Source organism: Tachysurus fulvidraco, chromosome 8, assembly GCF_022655615.1.
Source record: "Tachysurus fulvidraco isolate hzauxx_2018 chromosome 8, HZAU_PFXX_2.0, whole genome shotgun sequence".
NCBI lineage: Eukaryota > Metazoa > Chordata > Actinopteri > Siluriformes > Bagridae > Tachysurus > Tachysurus fulvidraco.
This window is the reverse complement of record NC_062525.1, coordinates 20,910,884-20,936,837: the sequence shown is the minus strand read 5'-3', so window position 1 is coordinate 20,936,837 and position 25,954 is coordinate 20,910,884. Positions and strand designations below refer to the sequence as shown.

The 25,954-nt window shown below is 38.1% G+C and overlaps 1 protein-coding gene and 1 long non-coding RNA gene across 2 annotated transcripts in view; both read right to left on the bottom strand.

The window, feature by feature from the left end:
• Positions 1-13,787, bottom strand: part of ngfrb (nerve growth factor receptor b) — a 40,068-nt gene extending 26,281 nt beyond the window's left edge. Inside the window, exons 1-2 of the mRNA XM_027176955.2 lie at positions 13,417-13,787; positions 281-422 (exon numbers count right to left, since the gene is read on the bottom strand). Coding sequence (XP_027032756.1) covers positions 281-422; positions 13,417-13,452 — 178 coding nt within the window. The 5' untranslated portion in view covers positions 13,453-13,787. The remainder of the gene's footprint in view (positions 1-280; positions 423-13,416) is intronic.
• Positions 13,788-21,666: 7,879 nt separating this feature from the next.
• On the bottom strand, positions 21,667-25,839 carry LOC113662209. The gene is made up of 6 exons (XR_003445211.2): positions 25,825-25,839; positions 22,450-22,671; positions 22,296-22,373; positions 22,089-22,199; positions 21,864-21,907; positions 21,667-21,781 (listed from the first exon to the last, which is right to left on the bottom strand). It is a non-coding gene; the product is annotated as an uncharacterized LOC113662209 (long non-coding RNA).
• Between the last annotated feature and the right edge of the window lie 115 nt (positions 25,840-25,954).

The window sequence follows — 25,954 nt, the reverse complement described above, 5'->3', positions numbered from 1 at the left end:
ATAGCAATCTATTATCTATTTGTTCAAAGTGCTTCATGGATAAAATTGAATTCAGTAGACAATGTAATTTGATTGTACACAATCAGGTAACAACTATACCGAACAGGTAATCGATGAAAACACAGAGGTAGAAACAGAACCATGGTCCAAGAAAAGCACATGAAGTGATACCAAAATAAAAATATAATTATGTTTTTTTTTCCATTTACAAACTGCTCCTTCAGCCTGGAAACAGTGTAGAAATACTATTTAATATCAGTTAACTTCACTGTGTACTCACTGTCGAGGCACGGCTGGCACACTGTTTGCTTGTTTCCACACGGCTGGACCATGCCCTCACCCGGGGGACACTGTTTGCAGCACTCGCCGTTAGTCGTGTACGCTCCTGAATGACACACTTCCTTAGCCGAGAACACACGCACCTTCACACAAACACAAAGAAGGAAGAAGTGTTAGTGCACAGACATCATTATACTGTAGTGTGTTCATGATTCTTTCCAGTTTAACGAACACAAACAACGGCATACAGGTGTAGAAGTACGTGTATGCAACAGAAGTGGCTGAAAAAAGTATGATTACTTATCTAAATAACCGTTCTAGTGAAAGTTGAAGTAGGACTTCAAATTAAATTAGAACAAGAAAAGTATAGATGCATGAACTCACAATAAGCAGGAAAAACAATAAAAATCATTCCTGATGGTAAATTAGTGCCTCTTTCACCAAGGAATATGGTAAAACTTTAGCTTAGGCTAGTTAACAACAGCTTTATTCATCATCTCTTACACCAGATAGCATAATAATAAACATAACCAAGCTAGCTGAATGCTCATAGCACATTGTCCCAGAGAACAGTAAACGTTTACTTTCCACATTTGTACACTAACAACCACTGAGGCTCATGAGTGTACTGAGGAAAAGTTACATATTTTTATCATGTAACACAAGCACCCTACAGCTATAAGTGTGGTTTTATGATAAAGTGATAGCATGCCTTGTGAAAGAAATACAAGCTAGCACTAGCACTAGTTTTCCTTGTATGTCTCATGGCAGCTTCCAAGGTAGATTTTTGTTTTGTAGTTTTTTATAAATGTTGGAGTGATGTTCCAGTTTTTGTATTTTTGCTTGACCTTTACAGTGTTTCATGGTACATCTGATGTTTTGGAAATTCTTTTAAGCTACTCTCCTGATCGATGCCTTTCAATAAGACAGATACCGTGCATGCTTTGTAAGATCTTCTGCAGTCAGATGAAACCAAAATCTTTTAGAAACTAAAATCTGATCTTTATTTGGAGATAATCAGAATAATTTCATTAATGGCAGCTGGATGATCTCATGAACTGCATCTGGACATGAGATTTAATGAGATTAATTTTTTTTAGAAGTGATAGATGCACACTTTCAGACCTCAGCTGGTTCTCAGGGGTCTCACCTTGCAGAATTCCTAGATCCAGTCTACAACAAATCTAAACAACTGTAAATTCACTATTCAAATCACCCATAGGCCACTGAGCTCCACTATGAATGTTAAAAGCACATTCATCAAAGCAGGACAAATGAAACGTAGCAGGTTTTATGGAGTCGAAAGATTTAGACTTTTTGCCATAAAGAATATGACTAACTCCATGATCACTGTCTATGATTTATGAACCTACAAATCATTACAGTAATGATTATTATTATTACTTTCTTAGGCTTAAGTAGAAAATGATATCATATAGAGAATGTACTCATTACTCGTTATTTCTTTATACAAACAAATACATCACCATGAACATTCAGCTGTCAACATATTCTTTGTTTTGGAAAACCACTAAGGAAATATTTAATTAACTTATGACAGCTATATTTTTAATGTAAAGTCCCTTTAGAACTGTAATGATTTGGCAAAGAACTGCAAAAACGTAAGACGCGTGGGAATCTCTGAGAGTCCATACAGGTCATGGCCCATTATGAGAGTGTCTGCCTAACCCTGTTTTTGGGGGGTTTTTTTGGCTTGGGTTGTTTTTTGTTTTTTTTTTTGCTTATGCTTTATCTTAATCTCAGTTGATTTCGACAAAAGTGAAAAAAGAATCCTAAAATCCTCAAATTTGTTACTGCTACATACAATCCACTAAATTATAAATATGACACATTCTAATAATTTCAGAACTGCTTGATACTTTACAGTAAGTACTTTGTCTTATGTATACTTTAAAAAGTTTTTATACTAGCTGTAATTGGTCATGTAAATGTACCTTTTCTTTAGGTATACATGGAAAATATAGCATATAAAAGGTAAACTGTAAATAAACTTACTGCCTCTCTCCAAGTATAAAATCTAGTATACTTGTACACTAAAAGTATTTTTTCTAAGCTGAAATTATTAAGAAATAAATCAAATGTCAAAATTATACTTGCAGTGTAAAATTACATCACTAGTGTACTAGCTAAACACGTTTACTTTTTTTAGTACACCAAACTGAATGCATAATTAATACAATGTACGTCTCATTAAGTATTCTTAAAATATATATATATATATATATATATATATATATATATATATATATATATATATATATATATATATATATATATATGTTTATGCAAACTATAAACTGTAAAATGCAAGCTGTAAAAACTGTAAACGCTTCAAAATACAATCACGCACCGAATTGGATTTCATTAACATCGCAGAGAAAATGTTACACACTGACAGCAAAGCATTTATTGCAAAACCTCATTGCAAACAAAACATCACAAAAGAGATTTTTAAGAATTAACAGGTCAGAAGTGAAGGGTCATCACAATCCAATCATAGCCCTATGTCATACTCAGGAGTATGGCTGAAATCAGAGAAAAAGGCCCTGAAATCCAACAACTGTTTCAGTCCGTATAAAACACCCTCTATAGTTTGTTAATTGTTGTAAGTATTATTGACACTTAATGTAAAGTTAGTATACTAGCTGCAAACTGTTTACTTGACACTCTGTACTTCTACTCAAATAAATTTAGAAAAGTTTGTATATTAGCACCAAATTAAGGAAAAGGAAAAGCTTGAAGCTTCCTCACATGACCCTCGGAAATTCCACAACATCATCTCTTCTCTGCTCAACCCCCCGGCTCCACCTTCTTCATCCTCCCTGACTGCAGAAGACTTTGCTTCTTTCTACCAGGAGAAGATTGAGGAAATCTGCCGGACCTTCACTTCAGCCCCGACTGCACTTACATCTCAGAGTATGGATTCCCCTACACCTTCGTTGTCACATTTTTCAACTGTGGCAGCAGAAGAGATTTTACAACTCATCCAGTCCTGCAATCCCACCACCTGCCCACTGGATCCACTCCCTACCACTATGCTCCAGACCATCTCACAAGACCTCTTGCCCTTCATTTCCACTATCGTCAATAGATCCATAGCATCTGGTCAGGTACCAACTACTTTCAAGAGAGCAAGGGTTATTCCCATCCTAAAGAAACCTGCTCTGGATCCATCAGACATCAGTAACTACAGACCGGTATCACTTCTCTCATTTCTTTCAAAAATTTCTTGAACGCATTGTCTATAATCAACTGTCTGTCTATCTCTCACAGAACAACCTCCAAGATCCCAAACAGTCTGGCTTTAAAGCAGCTCACTCTACAGAGACAGCCCTTTTGGATGTCTCTGAGAAGCTACATACTGCTAGATCAGCCAAACTATCATCCGTCCTTATCCTCCTTGACCTTTCAGCAGCGTTTGATACGGTCAACCACAAGACTCTCTTATCCTCCCTCAAGAGTCTGGGGATTTGCGGATCAGCTTGGGAATGGTTTGCCTCCTACCTGGAAGGACGCTCATATCAAGTAACATGGAGGGGAGTGACATCTGCTCCACGCAGACTCTCCACTGGCGTCCCACAGGGCTCAGTACTTGGTCCTCTTCTTTTCTCCTTGTATACTCACTCTCTTGGTGAAGTTATTTCATCACATGGGTTCTCTTACCACTGCTATGCTGACGATACACAACTTATCTTCTCTTTCCCACCCTCAGATGCCACAGCTTCTGACCGGATCTCAGCATGTCTGGCAGAAATTTCATCATGGATGACTGCTCATCAGTTAAAGCTCAATCCTAGCAAAACTGAACTGCTGTTCATCCCAGGTGATTCATCCCCAGGTCACGATCTTGCTATATCCTTGCACAACGATCTGATCTCGCCTTCAGCCACAGCTCGCAACCTTGGGGTAACCATGGACAATCAACTGTCCTTTTCCTCTCATGTTGCAAATGTGACTCGCTCATGTCGGTTTCTTCTCTACAACATTAGAAGGATTCGGCCATTTTTGTCCACACAGACTGCCCAGGTACTTGTTCAGTCTCTTGTCATTTCTAGACTGGATTACTGCAATGCACTGCTGGCAGGTCTACCTATGAACGCAATCCGTCCTCTGCAAATGATCCAAAATGCAGCTGCCCGGCTTGTTTTCAACCTGCCAAAGTTCTCGCATACCACCCCGCTGCTGCGATCCCTCCACTGGCTTCCGGTAGCTGCACGCATCCGGTTCAAAACACTGATGCTGGCCTACAAAGCCAAAAATGGACCAGCCCCATCTTACCTCAAAGCCCTCATCATTCCTCGCACTGCACCCCGTAACCTCCGATCTACCAGCACTGCTCGACTGGTTCCACCATCTCTCAGGGTAAGAGGCAAGTATACTACAAGACTCTTCTCTGTACTGGCACCAAGGTGGTGGAATGAACTTCCCCTAGAGGTCTGGACAGCCGAGTCACTGGCTATTTTCAAGCGGCGGTTGAAGACCTACTTATTCAGGAAGCACTTCAACTAGCACTTCTTTCCTTATCCTTTGCATTTAAAAAAAAAAAAAAAAAAAAAACCTTGACACTTTTTCATTGTAACTTTGAACAAATGTTTTAAACTCGTGGTATCTTAAGTATGTAACCTAGTGAACCAGCATTAATGTATTCAGTGTTAGAGATTTAAGCACTTATGTACGTCGCTCTGGATAAGGGCGTCTGCCAAATGCTGTAAATGTAAATGTAAATGTAAATGTAAGTATCTTTAACACTTTTATATACTTTAAAAAGACGGCATACTAGCATCAAACTAAATAGTAATTATAGTATACTAAATATAGTAAAATATAGTATTCTTAATAGTATACCCGCTGCAATCTAAACGTATTAGTATAAAGTATATTTAGAAAACAAAGTTTACTAGCTTACTAGCTAACTGGAACTGTGCAAGACATGTAGTCCACTTTTATTGAAGGATACTTAGAAAAGATTATGTACTAGCTATAAAGTGAATGTTTAAGTATATATCAAGTATACTTGCTTGAGATAGTTTAAGTAAATTAAACACATACTTAACACTTAGTGTACTTTCGTTCATGTACCCTGTACTGAGTGTTCTTTATAGTTGTTTTCACACCTATTGTGTAATCGGTGTAGAGTAACACACTGCAGAAAAACACAGATCTAGCCTTTAGAAGCTCACAATCTGGCGAGGAAGGCCACAGTGAAGATTAACGATGTAGATAAATGTCAACAAGTGCTTGAGTGAAATGTGACAAGTGGCCCCTTTTGGTTCAGGTGAATGGAATTTTTAACCGAGAGTGAAAAGAGATAAAAACAAGTGTAGCACTTCCTCCAGGCATTTTCAAGTCAGCTGGATAAACCACAATGATAGGCTAAAAAGAAGCATGGTACTTTTTGCCCAAGTTTGCATTCTTTGCATTTCTAGCCTCTCACCCCACTCGAGCCCTCTAGCGATTGCTCCAGGCTCAACCGACAATCAAAAACTACTATGTCACATGCAGTTAGTACTTTCTTTTCACAGGAAACTAGAACAGGGTAAAAAATGTTTCTCTATATAGACGAGTGTTTCCACATGCTTTGTCTGAGGATGGTGGAGCTGCATGCAAATAATAATAATAATAATAATAATAATAATAATAATAATAATAATAATTTGCATGCAAATGAAATGAATGTAGAGCATATTTGGTGTCATAATGCTCTTCTAAACCTGCCCTGACAAATTGTTGTTTTCTGTATTGTTACATAAAGGGATGAAACCACTTACTACTCCCTTCTTTTTATTCTTAGTTAATGAATTAAAAAAAAAAACCAAGGGACTCTACGCATTATGCTGAGTGCGGAACTGTGCTAATCCCTGCACTTGATTTCACCTCGTTCTTTAATGCCTGTTGAAAACAAGCAAATCTGTCACTAGGTATTATAGGTGCAACCGCCTTGCCCCTGAGCCAACCTAAAGTTTTCATGAGCACAAACATACACGTAATGACAGGCATAATGACATCCACCCAGACAAAATAAATAACCTTTAAAACAAACCTGTTTACAGAACCAAATATAGTATTAAATGGGAGGAATGTTACTGTAATGTTTTTAGAAAACATTCTTTCTTCTGTAGCATGATCACGTCAGAGCAAATTGACATGGTAACAAACATTTGAGAAAGGATTTATTGTGTGTATGAACATGAGTGAAACAGGCAAATGTTGAATATGAATATGATCAAGAAATTGTCAATTTCTTGCCCTTATACAGGTTATCTCTGAATCTGCCAGGTCCTATTGTAACACTGTGCCAGAGGGACCTAACCTGGAACTAGGGAAACAGGGAAATGTCTGGAAGCCAGGTGCTACTAGGAAAGGCAACATGAGGAGGTGGATGTAGTCCCACCACACACAGGGGCCATGTTTCACCAAGTGGTGCTTGCTAGCAGGGAATTTTAGTGTTCATTTAAGAAATCTCAAACAATACCAAGCCAAGAGCTGAAACACCTGCCACCGTCTTGCTGACATTTTGTGTTGGCCACATCAAACACGTTCTTAGAAAAAGATAATGAGTATAGCCAAATGGCCAAGTTGTCCCCTATGCAAACATGTATAGACTATATGGCTAAAGGCAGCAGGCCTGGGGTGCAATCAGTGTTCCAGGTTATCCAAAAAGTGTTCAGTAGGTTTGAGGTCAGGGCTCTGTGCAGGACACTCGGGTTCTTCCACTCATACTTTGGGCCTCTTGGTTCCAGTCCTCCGGTTCATATGCTCGATCGTTTTGTAGCAAGTTGCTAAGACATTGTCAGATTTTGGTTTATTCATTCAACACTAAATCTTCACTCCTGACTAAAGCCTGCATCTGACACAGATTTTTCTGTTTGTCGCTCCTTTAAATTCTGTTTTTTCCTGCATCTGTTTTGCAGCTTTTCTCTTCTTGCCTTCACGCTCTCTTATCCAGCACACACAGATCTTAACATATGAAAATGATTGAGTTCAGTTGCTTCATGGACATCTTGGTCGCAGATGATTCAGGTTCACAAAACGTTTTCAATATTTTCATGTTTTCAACATTTCTAGAAATACGTAAATCACAGATATGATAGTGATCTACAAATTATGATAGTCTATTACAATAAAATACCACAGACTTATTCAGTATTAAAGAAACACACAAACAACTTGCCATTAGGAAGATGATTTAATTATTTTTTAAAAATGCAACTTGAGAAACATCTTTCTGTAATTAAAATAATGTTTAATCATTATATGATCTTATGCATGTGTCCGTCAAGCATAGTAAACAGTTTCTCATTGTCCTACTTTTCCTAAGGACCACAAGTTCCTGTTTTCTCAAAGACTCACCAAGTTCTTCCACTTTCACCTGCTCCTAAGCTCATCACTTTATATCCTTCTGAGAAACCTAAGCTCATACTTTCCTGTGGTCCACAAGATCCCGCTTCACTTCTGCTCAAGCGCTTCCTTTCAGTTTAAGGATCTAAATATCCAATCTCCATATCATGATTAACTCAATCTCTTAGGTCCATCATCCCTGCTACTGCTGGCATCCTGTAATCCAATGCATCTACTTTTTTGTACAGCGAATTATAGCAACTCTCCGGATCTCTGAATCTTCTACATTAATTTGTATGCTCACAATATCTTACGGTTCACAAGTGCGTATGCTTCTATTCTGAAGATCACAAAATCTTACTTCTACTGTGAGGATCACAGGTACTTACTTCCACCTAGATCACAAGCTTCTCCTATCATGCAGCTCCTAAACTTGCAATCTTAAACTTCATAAACTCCTATTCCTGACATTTTGACACGCACAAGTTCCTAAGCATACCATCCAGTTCCAAAGGATCCTGAGGATCAGGATTTTATATCCATCCTGAGGTACAAGAGATCCTACTTCCTTCTTAGAGGCCACAAGTTCCAGCTGATTTAATGTGGATCTACATGCATTGGCTCTAATCCAGGTTCTGCTCCACTGTCTGGAGGATAATTCTCCTGTCCTGCTACAAGCTCCTGCACCTAAATTCTTGATTGATGATTAATGGTGAAAGTAACATCTTTACCTTCGAATTGATATTTATAGATGTCATATATCAAAACTTGTGACTATTGGCCAGAGGGGGAAATGACTCCATCTTGGTTCCTGGCTAAACTGGATGAAAACTGGTGACCTGAATCAAATTTGCTGTTTTTCGATTGCCATTGGGTTTTTTTCTTTATAGTCTATGGTTTTTCTGACACAGTCTCTTATATTGTCAGTGGTTATTATTTTCAAAGATAAGTGCACCATGGCAAATGTTGCAGTAGTAAGGAAACACTGATGGTACGGGAAGCTTCCATCAGAGGTGTCTTTCATATGAAAGCACTTAGCCTTTTTAACCCTACTCCCATCAGCACTGGCTTAACACGTTGCAATAACCTCCATGCACTTCTTAAACAAGGCACATGTCCAGAGTGTTTGAGTGCTGTCAATAATACATAGTGATGCTAAGTATTCTGGCTTATTCTTTATTTTTACCTAGGGCAAAGACACTAAGTAATGACATCCCAAGACATATACAAAGAATAAGAAAAAGGAAAAAAAGAACATGTGCTCAAAGAAAGGTGATAATTCCAAGCACCATAAGGCTTTTTAGGCCTTCACGGATTTGTTTTAAGGATCCCTTTAGGTCCATTTTTAAGACATAATATATAAGAGAAAAATCATAGTTGCTAGGGTACCAGCTAGGACACATAGCTAAGAGAGTAGACAGATGCTAGCAGAAACCCCACCTAGATAAAGCACATGGCTAAGCCACATGCAATAGGACAGATGATCAAATAGGTTCAAAGGACAAATATGGCTAGGGAATTCGACAAGACAGGTCTATTAAAGTAGCTTTTGTCCATCTATTTTCTCTACAACTTATCCTACACAGGGAACCTGGACAGGGTACTAAGCCATCACAGGTACAATCATATGCCATGGACAATTCAGAGATGCCAGTCAACCTAACATATGTGTCTTTGGACTGGGGAGGAAACTGGAATACCTGGAGGAAACCCCAAAGCATGGGGAGAACATATAAACTCTGTATATATAGGGTGGGGGAAGGAATCGGACACCCAACCCCAGAAATGCTAAATAACCATGCAATGTCACTGGTAGGAGTTTAAAAGAAATATCCTGTGCTTGCACAAAAAATTACAAAAATTCATTTTTGTAATCTCATTTGGATGTAAAGTCAAACTGAAATAAAATTCACAAGAACAAGTGGGATTATATATTTGAAAGCTATAAACCAGTATTGTTTTTAAGCTGAGTAGGGTATAAGAGCTTGGGTGTGGATGTGTTTCATGGGTGTGTCTTTTAAAGCTAATACAGGTACACTCTAATCTGCTGCCTCCTGATCACATCTCCATTAGGACCTGTCTCTTCTCTGTGTGCTCTGTTATTAGCCCTATTTTCATCCAGTAAAATAACAGAGAATAACAATCTCATTCCCAAGTGCAGCAGACCGATCTACTGTGAAACCTCAGTGAAAAGAAAAACATGATAATGGGAATGGACAGTTGGGAGAAGTAATCATTGGGGTTTTGTGTGGTTGCATTTCCCTATGCCGAGTAATTTACTGGGGCCAGTTTACTGCAGATGTGCTTTGGTGAGCGTGTAAGAGAAAAAAGTGAGGTTTTTCCACTATGAACTTCTGTCCTGTATGTGGGGCTATTATATAGTAATAGTAATATAATGTAATATAATGAGTGCTGTTATTGCCCCAGTGTGGGATTTCCCTATATCACCACTGACACTGAGGTCTCCTTACACAGAGTGTTACATAAACGTCTCCTTACAGAAAACTACCCTGCGGGTACTTCAGCTGCGGTTCAGGTTTGCGTTTGAACACTGATACGGTCAGGTCGGCATCTGAAACGAGTGTCAAAGCCAGTTCAAAGAGGCCCGATTCATTGCTTTGAATACAAAACACACACATGCACACACGCACACACACACACACACACACACTGTAACCGAGAAGCGTGCAACTTCTACGCAGACAAATCCACATGTGACTTCTCTATGGAATAAAAACACTGTCAATAATAATCGTACGTAATTCAAAGCATTTGTGTGTAAATTTTAATTTAGTTGTGCGTAATTTAAAACTATTGTACGTAATTATATTTTTTGCGGAATCTAAGGCCTCGACAGTTTACAGATTTTGTGTTTGTTCAAATACAACTCCAAAATTTACACACACACAACGCTTGTTTTCACAACATCTCTTTTTCACACATGAAGTGCGGTCTGCGAAACAACTGTCAAAAATACAGTCAGTTGTTTCGCAGACCGCACTTTGTGTGTGAAAAAGAGGTGTTGTGAAAACAAGCATTGTGTGTGTAAACTGTCATAGTCGTACATTTTGGAGTTGTATTTGAAAAACACACAAAATCTCGTATCTGTAAACTGTCGTGGCCGTAGATTTTGGGATCCAACTCCGCAAAAACCATAATTATGTACAATAGTTTTAAATTACGCACAAATGCGTTGAATTACGTAAAATTATGATTGACAGTGTTTTTATTCCATAAGTAAAAGTATACACTTTATCTAGGAAATGTATTGGAGTAAAAGTGAAAGACATACATTTAAATAGCGAAGTAAAGTATATATATGTGAAATTTCTACTTAAGTGCAGTAACGAAGTATTTTTACTCTGTTACATTACAACACTGCTCATCGTCTCAGGTAAGTTGGTTTTTCCTTCCAAATTCGGACATGTTTAAGGGTTAGTTATCACTAATAACAGAGAGGAGTAATATTACAGAGATAGGTTAACTATAGTAAGTAAGATTAGCTCTCAGAGTAAGGTTACATTAGGTGCTTAAACAATACAGCTGTGTAGGAGGTCATCACTGCAGTCTGTAGCGTGATGAGATAGGCCTACATAAAAGAATTAGCAATTTTAATTGTTAACTTACTAACAGCTGTGTACATGCACTGGAATACACAGGTCATGTAATATAAGTGTTCACTGCTTAAGTGTTAAAGTCATATTTTATTGTTTATCAGGTTCCATTAGGTGACATCTTGCACTCAGCCCAGGATCTGGTGTCGATGTTGACCGACACCTTAAGTGTTGGACAACAGAAAATGGGGAACCAGTCCAATATCAGTGGACAGTCAGCACAAGAAAGAAGGTCCAAGTCAAATGGGCAGTCAGTGCAGCAGGAAATGGCTAGGTGTGAGGTGTGTGTGTCTTTTATGTAGGCCTATCTCATCATGCATAAAATTTTAGTGTCCACTTTTGCCATTTAATAATACCATAACTTTTGGCTTACTATGTAGTCATATAATATATAATATAAAACTCTTCTTGTTTTAAATTCTCACTGAGGGCTAAAACCCCTAAAGATGAAACCCTAGAACCTCCCCTGCTCTTATGCCTACCGAAAATCACTGAAATTTTACTTTTTACTTTTACTTCAAATACTTAAGTACATTAAATATCAGAAAATGACTTTTGATACTTAAGTACAGTAAATATCAGATACTTTAAGACTTTTACTTGAGTAATATTCTAAAAGGTGACTTTCACTTCTACCAAAGTCTTTTTCTAGTACGATACTTGTACTTTTACTCAAGTATTGCTTTCTAGTACTTTATACAACACTGACGATGAGTGAGCGCTTGGCTGCTGATCCGCTATTTCTGTGCCAGTGGTTTAAAATAGTGATGGCCAGTTAGTGAACGAATCGTTCTTTTGAACCGGTTCTTTTTAGTGATCTGGATAAACCGGTTCACCAAATCGGACTGATTCGTTCTAAACAGTTCACGTCTTGAGTCAGCGCTGATCCACAAGTTACTAAAGTTACTCACTTTCGGTCATGCCTGACAGCCCCTCCGACTCTAAATAAACTAATATCCCGGAGTATATGTAACTCCTGTACACTGAACTGAGACATGTTGATACTGCGCATGCGTGAATAACAGAACTGATACAGCGAATCAACAGTACACCGAACTGAGAAAGAAACGTATTCAACTAAAGTTATGATTACAAAGAACTTTTCAAATGTGTTAAATTGATTGTATTAATATCTGCCGACATCGGCGGGATGAAGGAATTTACGTCATTGCGAATTACGTCATTATGTCAGGACGTAAAAGAACTGGTGAACTGGATTATTGAACTGGTTCATTAAAACGAACTGTCCGAAAGAACCAGTTCGCGAAAAAGAGCCGATCTTCCCATCACTAGTTTAAAAGAGGGCGGGGCGCATGCGCACTTCGTGAAATGCTTTCATCTTCCCTCGGATAGTAATGCCTGTGAACGTGATGACGTATTTTTGACAGTTGTTTCGCAGCAGACCGTTTTCGTGTGTGAAAAAGAGGTGTTGTGAAGACAAGCGTTGTGTGTGTCAACTGTCATAGTCGTACATTTTGGAGTTGTATTTGAACAAACACACAAAATCTCGTATCTGTAAACTGTCGTGGCCGTAGATTTTGGGATCCAACTCCGCAAAAAACATAATTACGTACAATAGTTTTAAATTACGCACAACTAAATTAGAATTTACACACAAATGCTTTGAATTACGTACGATTATTATTGACAGTGTTTTTATTCCATACTTCTCAACCCACATTTCCACAAAGCCAAGCAAGTTCACCTGCTTCACATCAATCTGGAAGAATCTGCATTTATTATTTATAAATAACAACAACAACAACAATAATAATAATAATAATAATAATAATAATAATAATAATAATAATAATAATAATTCACACTAAATGGCCCTGGAAAAATTGGAAAAGTTTCATAACAAACATACCAATTAAAAAAATGAAATGAAAATGTATAATTTCTTTAATTCTTCTGGAAATTGTTAACACAATTTCTATAGTCAAAAGGCAAAGTGCTGTGCTTTGATCCCAATGCACGTGCAGGTGCGGGCGCGTCATTCCAGCACGTGCGAGAAAAACGACTGTTTTCGCACGTGAAACAGACAACTGTACACACACACACACACACACACACACACACACACACACACACACACACACACACACACACACACACACACAGACACACAGGGAGAAAGAAAGAGAGAGAGATGAAAACTTACCACTCCAAATACAGCCGCGAGCACTACAGCGTACATGTTTGTTAAATTTGGCGTCCTCTGAAGTGCACGGGAACTCTTCTTAATTAGAACAGATGATGATGATGATGTTTGGTGATGATTATGATGATGAATCACTTTCACAGAGCATCACTGCGCCTTAGATCTCCACTGGCCGCGAGCTCCGTGTCGCGCGCGCATTGATGTCCAAAAGTGAAAAGAATGGAGGGATAAAAGGAGACGTGCTCGTTACAGACCGCACAGAAAAGTCAGTGAAGAGCGAGTGGAGTGACGGCTCAGGGGAACGAAAAAGTGAATAGAGAGGAAATGATCAGGCACTCCTCCTTTCTCTCCCCCTCTCCTCCCCCTGTCTTCTTTGTACTCTCTCTCTCTCTCTCTCTCTCTCTCTCTCTCTCTCTCTCTCTTTCTCTCTCTCTTTCTTTCTTTCTCTCTCTGTCTCTCTTTCTTTCTCTCTCTCTCTCTCTTTCTTTCTTTCTCTCTCTGTCTCTCTTTCTTTCTCTCTCTCTCTCTGTCTCTCTTTCTTTCTCTCTGTCTCTCTTTCTTTCTCTGTCTCTCTCTCTCTTTCTATGTGTCTGTCATGCTATTTCCTTTTGCTGTCTCATTTTGTCACTTCTTCCCTCCCTCCGTCTTTCTCTCTCCCTGTCAGCTATCCCTGTTTTCTTTCTCTTTCCCTTTTCTGTACCACAGTACTCCACTTATTCTGTCCTTGTCTCTATTTTTCCATCCCTCTCTATCCCATTCTGTTCTGTCCCATTCTGCCACTTCTTTATCAGTTATCTCTCTCTGATTATCTTTCATTTTTCTGTACCTCTCTCTCTCTCTCTCTCTCTCTCTCTCTCTCTCTCTCTCTCTCTCTCTCTCTCTCTCTCTCTCTCTTCTCCACACAGTGGTCTTTCATTTCTCTAACAGAATGTCCCATGTGTCAGAGTTGGGCAGACTTGATAGTCTCCATTAGGGACAACCAGCACTGCATTTGATTTTGTATTTGTGTCTTGCAGCGGCTGCTGTACTGTAGATTTGTGTTTGTAGTGATGAAGTGATTGTGTGTAGAGGACACAAGTGTTAGTGTGTGTCAGTGAGCTGAGGCTCAGGAGCAACCAGGCTAGAAGACTCTTCTGTCAGCTCAGCTCTTAACATTTCAGAGATTTGTAGGATTTTCTCATTCTCTGTCTCTGTATTACTTTTTTGTTCTCTCTACCTTCCTTTTTCTGTCTTTCTTTTGTTCTGTCGATTATGTCTCACTCTTATTTTTTTGTCTTTTCTTTTGCTCATTCTAATTTCATTCAAATTTTTCTATTAACTTTGTCTCTATTTCTGTCCCATTTTCTCTTTCATTCTTTCCTGACTCTACTCTCTCTCTCTCTCTCTCTCTCTCTCTCTCTCTCTCTCTCTCCCCCTCTCTCTCCCTCTCACTCCCCATTTCTCACACCTTATTCTGTCCAGTTTCTGTGTTTTTGGGTGTTTTTTTTCTTTTCTGTTCCTTTCATCTCTCATTACATTGCTCTTTTCTTAGTTCTGTCCCTTTCTTTTCTGTTTTCTTTGACATTTCATTGTTCCTCTTTCCTTTTCTTTCAGTTTGTATTGTGTCTCCTTTTTCCATCTCATCTTCTCACTCTTGCTGTTCTTATTGTCTCTCCTCATGCTTAAAGACTGGAGTATTGTGTTTATAGTGAGAATGAACCCATTTTAAGGAAAATAACTTGAGAATGATGTTGGGTAGATAAGATGGCAGGTAAAGAAAAGTCAATCTGACGTTAATCTGTGTCAGAAACATTTACACGTTTAATGTGAAATTGCTACCTATAAAAATCAAGTGACAAACAAAAAGAAAAAATATCCATTTATATAATCCATAATCCACTGTGTTCCGAATCAACCAATCACCTTCAAGACTCATGTTAAATACTTTTTTTTTTTATGCATGCAATCAGCCCCCTATAAAGTATAGCTGTTCCTATAGGGTTTTCTTCTTGGAAACATCCAACAGGAAAAGGCATTGGGGTCAAATCGCTTATGAAGGAGTTACAGGATCTCATTGTTGAAATATGTGAAATGAGAAAATATGGCACAATGTGACATACTAGATACTGGAGTTCCCTCTACAGTTGATAAGAGGGCAAAAAGAAAACTGATCAAGGAGGCTGCCAAGAGTAAAGTTAAGAAAACTGCAGCAATTTCTGCCAATTCTTCATCTGCCTGGGGTATGTGATAGCTAAAGTAAGCTAAAGTATATAAAAAATATTATATGTATATTCATGGAATAATTTGTTATGATTGGAAAGGTTTGGCCGTTATAACAAAATATATGTTTGAGGTAAATAAAATTTAAAAAAAAACACAGCACCTCACCAAAAACACACTATACCCAGGGTGAAGCATGGTGGTGGTAGCATCATGTTTTGGGGCTGCTTTTCTTCACATGGAACTGAAGCTTTAATTAAGGTGCAGGCATTCATGAGTAGGTCCAAATACCTGGCCGTTTGGAAGTTTCCTTCAACACTTAGGATGCAACTCTTTTTTATTATTGGTGTTATTTTATTTGATATATTTGTCTTGTTTTTTATATTGCCCTTGTTTTAAATGCTTCCTTTTTAACAGGGGTGTGTAGACTTTTTAGATGCATTTTATATGAACCCATCGCATTATACTCAACGATATTTTAATGCATACATAATGTATACACAGTCCTTAATGGTTCACTAATGGAAATTTATTGCATTACCTACCATCCATTACACACATTGTCCACATATATATTGTACATAGCTATTTATAATGCAAAACAGCACCAACAGAATTTGAGCCAGATCTGAGGATGTTAACATCAGAATGTTCAAATATTTACTTTTCAAATTAATGATGGAAATTCGGACTCTTTTCATTTGGTTCAGCTCATCGATGAGTCGACTCCCAAACCTTCAATTGCTATTTTCATTCTTCACCATCAAGTTTTTGGAACCTGAGCCTCCTATGAACTTTAACTCCACTTCTCGGGTCACGGGGAGCCTGTGCCTATTTCAGGCATCATCGGGCATCAAGGCAGGATACACCCTGGATGGAGTGCCAACCCATCGCAGGGCACACACTCTCATTTACTCACAAACTACGGACAATTTTCCAGAGATGCCAATCAACCTACCATGCATGTCTTTGGACCTCGGGAGGAAACCGGAGTACCCGGAGGAAACCCCTGAGGCACAGGGAGAACATGCAAACTCCACACACACAAGGCGGAGGCGGGAATCGAACCCCATTCCTGGAGGTGTGAGGCGAACGTGCTAACCACTAAGCCACCGTGCCCCCAAAATAAATAATTGTTTATAGATATATAATTGTCTAGACACTATAGTGTATACTGTAAAATGACATGTTATAGTATAATTCTGTATTCAGTGATTACAGTTGTGTGAGTTGTATGAATGAAGAGTAAGTGACTGGCAACCCAGTTTTACAGTGAAGCTCATTAAAATCTATCCACCTTACCTCAATTCTCTGTTGACTGTAGATTCCAGGGTGATCTAAAAAAAAAGTGAATAGGTGTAGATAGGATTGTGTTTCCTCTGATCTGTTTCTCCAAACTTTCTTCTAGTCCATGCCTCTCCTGCACACCATTTACTGGAAAACTGTTTCCAGGCCCAGCTGTAACTACTTTTCTTCTTCACATGTTTGGATTTAAAGCTTTTATGTTCCTTCTGGCACTTTTTGTCCTGTTGTAAATCAGCAACATTGATAAAGTTCACCTTAAGGGATTTTTCTGCACTTTTTTATATGATAGATTCTGTTACAGGTTATTAGTGAGGCTCTGAAACATTTTTGCAGGAATTAAAGATATAAACAGAATATTTATGAGTAGTCTAACAAAAATATTAATCAATAATATATCATAATAGCATAAGAGTTGTTCCAGGTTGCTTTCCCTGCATATCATGCAGTGTTCTCGGGACTCCGGATCCACCATGACTAAGATAAAGTGCTTTATTAAAATGAGCAAAGCGATGTTAGTAGTTCACCTATAGTTTGTTTTGCATATCTCTGAATACCATGACATGCACTGGCGTCTCATCCAAGAGTCTATTCCTACCTCCCATCCCGTGTTCCCGCAAATACGGTATTATAGGAACCACACGTTCAATTGCACTTCCATTACAGATCTCCAGAAACCCATTAAGAACAAATTCAAATCTCTGATGTTTCCCATCATGTAATCAGAATTAGCTTAATAGATTTCATCAGATCTCAAGGTTTCCATCAAGAATTTTCTGATTACTCTTAAACACCATCAGAAACACTTGGAACCTTGTTAATGGGTTGATGATTACCAAGAGCATTAAATTAAATGCAGAACACATTATACACCAAAAACAAATTAAAAACTTTTTTAAATCTTTAACGTATTTAATAACTTTTTTTTTAAATATCTGGGAGTCGATTCTAATGGTTCGGGCACAATGATTTGGCTATAAAGAATAAAAAAAACAATGCAAAATATAGTGAATTTTCACAAGGGTCTACAGATAGCATTGAACATATGGTCAAAATGTGTGAGAGATAAATATTTGAAGTATGACTAGATAAAAATAAACAAATTATAAAAATAAAATAATAGAAAACCATATGACTTCTTGGGCATCTTGAAGCAGGTTGCTGAATCATCTGGAAAAAATAAAGACTGCTGTAGCATTAGTGCGCCATCTTGCGGTAGGATATGATAAAGAACTCGTGAACTACTGAAGAGAATTCAGCTTCCTTTCACTGAGATTATTTGGGCTCAGTTCACTATTAACAGTCAGAAAGTGAACATGTCTCAGCTAAACATCAGCTGCTAATCTCACTAACTAGCTATCCTTAAACACACAGTGAGTGTGTTTCAAACCATTTCAACCATTTCAATTTCAAACCACTAAAATGCTTTAAAAATAATGAGTTCTACATTCATTCTTCAATAATTCATTTTTTTTCTACCACTTATCCAAACTTCTCGGATCATGGGGAGTCTGTGTGCCTATCTCAGGCGTCTTTGTGCATCAAGGCAGGATACACCCTGGACGGAGTGCCAACCCATCACAGGGCACACACACTCTCTCATTCACTCACACACTCACACACTACGGACAATTTTTCCAGAGATGCCAATCAACCTACCATGCATGTCTTTGGACCGGGGAGGAAACCGGAGTACCCGGAGGAAACCCCAAGGCACGGGGAGAACATGCAAACTCCACAGACATAAGGCGGAGGTGGGAATCAAACCCCCAACCCTGGAGGTTGAGGCAAAAGTGCCACCATGCCCCCCAGTTCTACATTCAATTCAATTCAAATTTATATAGCACTTTTAACAATGAAGGTTGTCTCAAAGGAGCTTTACACAACATAAGAAACAATCAAAAAATCTTACACAAAGATTAATATAATACAAAAAGTCAAGATTAATATTAGACATATATTTAAATGTGTTTGTATTTATTCAATGAGCAAGTCTGAGGTGAGGTAAAAACAGATGGAAAAGGATTCTTCCTTTTCCACCTTGGGAGGAACCAGACTCAAAAGGGTACCTCATCCTCATTTGGTTGACCGTAGAGGGTGTGATTATAAATATACAGTCTGACAATTGTGTATTGATTAGAAGTTTGTTGTCCTAAAAGACCACATGTAGTTTTCATCTCCTCTTGTATAGGAATGTCCTGAATATTTCATGAAGCTGGTACATCTGCAGGACCTCAGGACCCCCACAGGTTCCAAAATCTTCAAGACATGGAACACAACTGGAGCTGGTACAATCTATGGATGCCTCAGGATGGGTAAAAAAGAAAAGCAGTGAATAGGCAAAGCTGCTGTTCATAATATTAGCAAGCACTAGATGATAATGTGCATGTACTAGAGCACAAGATAAAGGGGAAGTATTATGTGTATGCCAGACTAAAGAGATATGTCTTTAATCTACACTTAAACTGAAAGTGTGTCTGAGCCCCAAACACTGTCCGGAAGGCTATTCAACAGTTTGGGAGCTAAATATGAAAACACTCAATGCCTTGAGTAGATTTTGATATTCTGCGAACTAGTCCTGAGTTTTGTGATCTCAAAGAGCATGACGGATTGTAGCGTGTTAGAAGACAAGATAGATAGATACTTAAATAAATGGGAGCTAAACCATTTAGAGCCTTGTACGTACAGTAGGTAGCAGCAGTTTGCAATCGATTCTAAATTTAACATGTAGCCCGTGTACAGATGATAAAATTGGGGTAATATGACATTTTCTCGAGCTGGTAAGAACTCTGGCAGCTGAATTTTGGAATAACTGTAGCCTATTTAGTGAAGAACCACATGGTAATGCATTACAATAGTTCAGTCTAGAGGTCATAAATGCTCAGTGAGATACAAATAGGATTTTTCTTAGCTTGGCAAGTGCTTAGCCTTCAAAATTTCATCTGGAATGAATCACCTGTCATCCTTAATTTCTGAAACAAGATCTCACCCTCTGACCTCTTATAAATTCCAGTTGTTGCCAACTGGCCTAAAAATGAGTTTGTGTGTGTGTCTGAGGAACAGATGTATGATCATTACAGAGCTCTATGTGATCAGCAGCCACTTGACCTACCGTTTAGAAAATGAGAAGAGTGTGTCTGGAGTTTCCTAGAACAATAGTCCTCCTATGAAACTGCAATGATACATCATGAAATTAATGACTTTGTGATACAGAGATGCACATTCTAATCTCCCAGGGTTTTGAAGCCAACGACACTGAGCAAACATGCACACTTTTCTCATCCAATGAACATTTGGATAATATTCACATCCTGTCAGTACAGTCATTACGGAAAGGAATCCTGCCACCTTAAACTCGTGTAATGGTTCTTATGTTAAATACCGAACTTTGTCTAAGTGAAGGTTTACTCAGGTTGCTTTATGGAAATTGAAAGTCATTTTGTTCATTTCTAGTTATTGCACCATTATTTATGCTTTCAATCAGTTACAATGGTTTAAAGTAGTTAAACTTGCTCAAATTCACCATGTCAGTGCTTCTATCTTCCCCTTAGTGAACAATTGTATATCTAAAAAGAAAATAAATAAAATCACCCTGTACTAGTTTCATATTCATCCAATTAAATGTTATCTAGACCAGATACACCCCATCCCTAGGGGCATGTCCCAGATCATAGTTAAACATTGGTTCATCCCTTTTCCAACCATCACTTGTTGGAGAATATTTGATTGGAGTTTAATAATTTGGAAGTGAATTGGGTTTTTGCCAAATTGATGTAAATGTGTTAACAAAATGGGGCTGTTCCATGTTTCTATGCTACCAGGGCTTCCCATTATTAAATGTCAGTAATATTTCATCCACAACTCTGACACATCAGATGTCTCCTGGTGACAACACTACTAGTCATGATTAACAATTAAGTGTTAATATAGGTAAAGCCATTCTCCAAACATAACTAGTTTAAGCTACAGTCGTGTTTTAGACTTGGAGCTATTATGGTATATAAAGCAGCTCTGACAACTTATTTCAAATGCATTGTCTCAACATACAATATCAAATCAGAGTTATAAAGACATTTCAGTGTTTAAAGGGCTGTTACCTACCATAAAATTAAGAGAATAACTTGTAAGGTATATCTTATAGCACAGTGAAATTCTTGACACATTTCAGTTTATTAGGAATTAGGGGTCAGAACAGACATGAAAGATCTGGCACAACTGGAGCATAGAGGATTAAGGGCCTTGCTTACAGGCCAAATAGTGGCAGCTTAAAAGGTGCATGAACCCCCCACCTTCAGATCAGTAACCCAAAGCCTTATCCATCCAAGTGCCATTAAAAACACTGTTGAAATGTTCTGCTGTTTTATCAGTTCTCAGCCAAATCCACTAAGAGCTGGGGAAAAGCAATTTAGAGCATTCTTTCCAAAACAAAAGCCAACTGCTTCCTTACAGCTATAATAACCATTACAGTACTTGATTTTAACTTACAGCTTGAATGGAGAAAAATAACAAATGCATGTCAAATCTTTAACCATAGCAGGAGGCAGATTTTTTTTTTTTGCATTTAAAAGAATCTGGAATGCATTCTACAGTACATTTACTTTTAGTAAGTTTAGTTTGAAAGCCCTGCACTAGTCTACTTCCGCTCTTTTCCCAGAAGTTGGCACCCAACATAAGCAGACTGCAAAAGTTCTTAAATCGAGATGCAGCCAATAGAAAGGGGGAAAAAAAAAAAAGCCAGCAAGACTTTCAGAAATTTGACATTTTATTCAGAGCCATACATTCAGCCAAGAAATCACCCATGAACTCATGCACAGATGATGTGTGGCAACATGGAGGAGATGGAATATGCCCCAGTGCTCCTTTCCTAGAAACAAAAATTTAGTAGTCAGACAGAGTACATTTGAGAGATTCATTCGTATTCAAATGATCGTGTAAGGGAAGCTCACCGGGTCACTGAGATGACAAAGCACAAATTCTCCCATCTTGAAGTCTTTTGCATGTATTGTGGGGGACAAAGAAAAGGAGGGGTTATTAAAAAAAAAAAAAAAAAACACACAACTCAGACCATTAAAAAAAAAAAAAAGTGCAAACACTGGGAAACTCCTTCCAAGAAATGCCACCACAATAACGACAGTTTTTGAAGAATGTCTGCCATAGACAGCACATGTTACCTTTTCCCCCTATCGTGTTTCAACTTGACGTTCCTACTCCAGAGCCTGAAATTTCAAAGTCATCTCTATCCAACAGCATAGCTTTCACGGGGTGAAGTGAAGTATGGAAAACTGCACAAACCCGGTTAAAACACACGGTTAAAAAAATACAAATAAACAAACAAATTGCGCACGCGCACACACAGCCAAACAAACCAAGGCTCGCACCTGGATCCGGATTATCAGCTTGCATCAGGACGACTCCTGTGTCTCTTCGGTACTCGTGCGGCGCCGGAGTACCGAACGCTACAAAACAAGGGTGCGTTTGTGGTGTTGACCCAAAAAACGTGCACAAATCTGGGGAAATTATTGCAATACTTACAGTGAGAGAGAACAGCAAGCAGGATGGCGAAAAGAGGGAGGCTCGTGACACACATTATGGCACAGCAGAACAGCAAACCACAAAAGCTCCGGCTCGGAAAGCGCAATAAATAAGGGAGCAGGCTGTCATCTCGCCTCACCTAAATTCACCTCACCTGGTCATCGTTAGGAGAAGTTACCCAATCAGCACGCGTCTGTCGCCACCTAGCGACTGTCACCAGCTCTTCACAAAATAATAATATTTACTAAGAATGATTATTATTATTATTATTATTATTATTATTATTATTATTATTATTATTATTATTATGAGAGAGAGAGAGAGCGAGAGAGAGAGAGAGAGAGAGAGAGAGAGAGAGAGAGAGAGTGTGGTTGTGTGTGTGTGTGTGTGTGTGTGTGTGTGTGTGTGTGTGTGTGTGTGTGTGTGTGTGTGTGTGTGTGTGTGTGTGTGTGTGTGTGTGTGTGTGTGTGTGTGTTCGTTCGTGTGTTCGAATCCCAGGTCCACCAAGTGGTCCAACAAGAGGCCTTTAACCTCAGTTGTATAAATGGAAATAGAAAATTATAGGTGTCTGCAAAATACTATAAATGTGTGAAATGTTAAAAAATGAATAGGTAAAAATAAATCACAGGAAAAAAAATAAATGAATATGGGAAATAATAACGTGAAAATAGAAGCACATGCAAACATGGGTGAAAAATATGTTTAATAAATAAATAAATAAATGAAACCTTTGAAACTTTTTCATTGTAACTTTTTAACAAATGTTTTAAACTCATAGTATATTAAGTATGTAACCTAGTGAACCAGCATTAATGTATCCAATGATAGAGATTTAAGCACTTATGTACATCGCTCTGGATAAGGGCGTCCGCCAAATGCTGTAAATGTAAATGTTAAGTGTTAAACATACATTCATTTTCTACCGCATATACAAACTTCTCAGGTCACGGGGAACCTGTACCTATCTCAGACGTTATCGGGCATCGAGGCAGGATAGACCCTGTACAGAGTGCCAACCCATCGCAGGGCACACACTCTCATTTACTCACACACTACGGACAATTTTCCAGAGATGCCAATCAACCTACCATGCATGTCCTTGGACCAGGGGAATAAATCGGAGTACCCGGAGGAAACCCCCGAGGCACGGGGAGAACATGCAAACTCCACACACACAAGGCGGAGACGCGAATTGAACCCCAAACCCTGGAGATGTGAGGCTAACGTGCTAACCCCTGTGTTTAAACATCACAGGTTTAAATTTTACATTTAATGTTTGTGTGACTTTCCCTGTATGACTTAAAAAATAAAGAGAAGAAAAAAGAAAATTGTAATGGAACAACCCTCAGTATGGCTGTCAGAATGGCTGAGGAGATTATAACATGAGGAGAAATTCAGAGGTAAATACAAATAAATGATGTCTAGTTATGACTGGGGAACTGGAATATAAAATACCTACATGATGACATAGTTCTAGTTACTAAAAGACTTGATGCAAGGGTACACCTTCCAGGACAAAACCAAGAGCCCGCACATGGCTCAGTCATCAGTCCTCAATCAGAATCAGAGGAAGATCACTAATGGCTGAAAGGAGAAGTTTTTTTTTAGAAGAATGGGCAAAAATATCAGGTGTAAATAAAAAAATCCGGATGTATTTATTCAGATGCCTGACAGTGGGAGGTCATTGGTAAGACATTGATCTATTGATCGGAAAGTTGTGAGTTCAGTTGTGAGGTGTATTGTTTAAATCATCACATGTTAGAAAAGTGTATCAAAAAATCCCAGTGTCCATTGTAGGTCCAGGTTGTAGAAAGATTACATGTTGAAAGTTTCAAGGGGGCGAGTACTTCTGCAAGGTACAGTAGATACATACAGTATGATCAGAACTAACAAGACATTTGTTTCTAACTCCAAACTGTTATGTTACAAAAACAATGTCATCTTTTGAAGCATGAAGGAAACCTGCAGAGCCCTCATCAGGCTTGGGGTAATAAATCAGGCTAAGTTTGTGGTTTACAGTAAACTTCCCACGTCCAAGGCATTGTTTATCACAAAGGACAAAAAGTCAAACATGGTCATAACAATATTACAATTACAAGTATTTAAAATGTTACATGTTATTTTCAAAGTTGCAGAACAGGAGACGATCGAGAGAAAGCATAATGGCTAAGGGAAGGCAATGATTGGTAAACTTGAATGAAAAAAAATACCCAGCAATCTGATTATTTAACTTATGTATCCAGTGTCTCCAGTGTCGGAACTTGTGTAACAGCCAGAGGTGAAGTTGTAAGCTTAAACTTTCCATCATCTTCAGGACAGAAGAATTTGCACTTTTGTTGTTTTTTGAACAACATTAAAAGCTCATTTTTTGTCTATATAATTTAAAGGTCCATATGCCTGTTTGTAGCTGTTATAATATAAACATGAACATTATAAAATGATCACTAACAATAAATCTTATTAAGCGTATGTATACTGTACCACATTTATTGTGCCTCACTCAATAAATTATTACCATACATACATATTTATTACTTTCCATCATTATTATATTTTGCTTGTTTTAGCAGTGATCCATACAGGGACAAGCCAAGGTGTGATGAGAAGGAAAAAAACACTTATAGCACCTTAAACATGTCCTCTGTCTGTTTATGAGGGCAGAGACTTAGCCTGTGTGTGTGTTAATTCTGGTTAATAGGTCTTGTCTGTAACTTTCTCGTGTATTTCTCTTTACAATGTCTAAGCTCTAAGCATTATTTTCCTGTTTTCTTGTTTGAGCAGCAATCCAGATGGGAACACGCCAATAGTTAATGAGAAGGAAAAAAAATACTTATTGCATCTTTAATGTGTGCTTTATGGGTCTTTATTACTTCTAAGGCCTCAACATACTTTTGTTGTTGTACTTGTTACTGATTATATCTCTCCTTTTGTCTTTGTGCCATTCTTTTTGTTTTACTCACTTTTTCCAGTGACAGGAAAAAGGAAAAGTGGGAAAATCTTGCAACCTTAATAGCTGTATGTGTGTGTCATTTAAGTCTGTGGATAAGATCCGAAGCCTCAGCATTTCCAAATAGAAATGTCAATTTTTTTCCACTCTTTTATTAGCCATAGTCGATAGATGACTGTGGCAAAAAAAAAAAGACAAAAAAGAAACTTTTTTCCCATCTAGTGTATCATGACAAACATCGTAAAATTTTAGCCTCAGTTTAGCTAGCTGTAAAGAAGCTCCTATTGTTTAAAGCCCCGCCCACTTCTGAAACCAAACAATAACAGCACTAGAACAGTACAGCACAGTTTGTTTTTTTTCTCAACTGCACAGTTAGTTTTTTTCTCCATGCTATATCTGTGTTAAACAGCTAATATAGGGATTGTTACCTGTGTACTGTTATTCATTCTGTAATTCCTTCTCTATCTCTCAAGTACTATGCAAATATGTAAATCCTTACTATTTAAATGTGTACTGTTCTCATGCCAAATACGTATGTATTTGGCGAATAAATTCTTA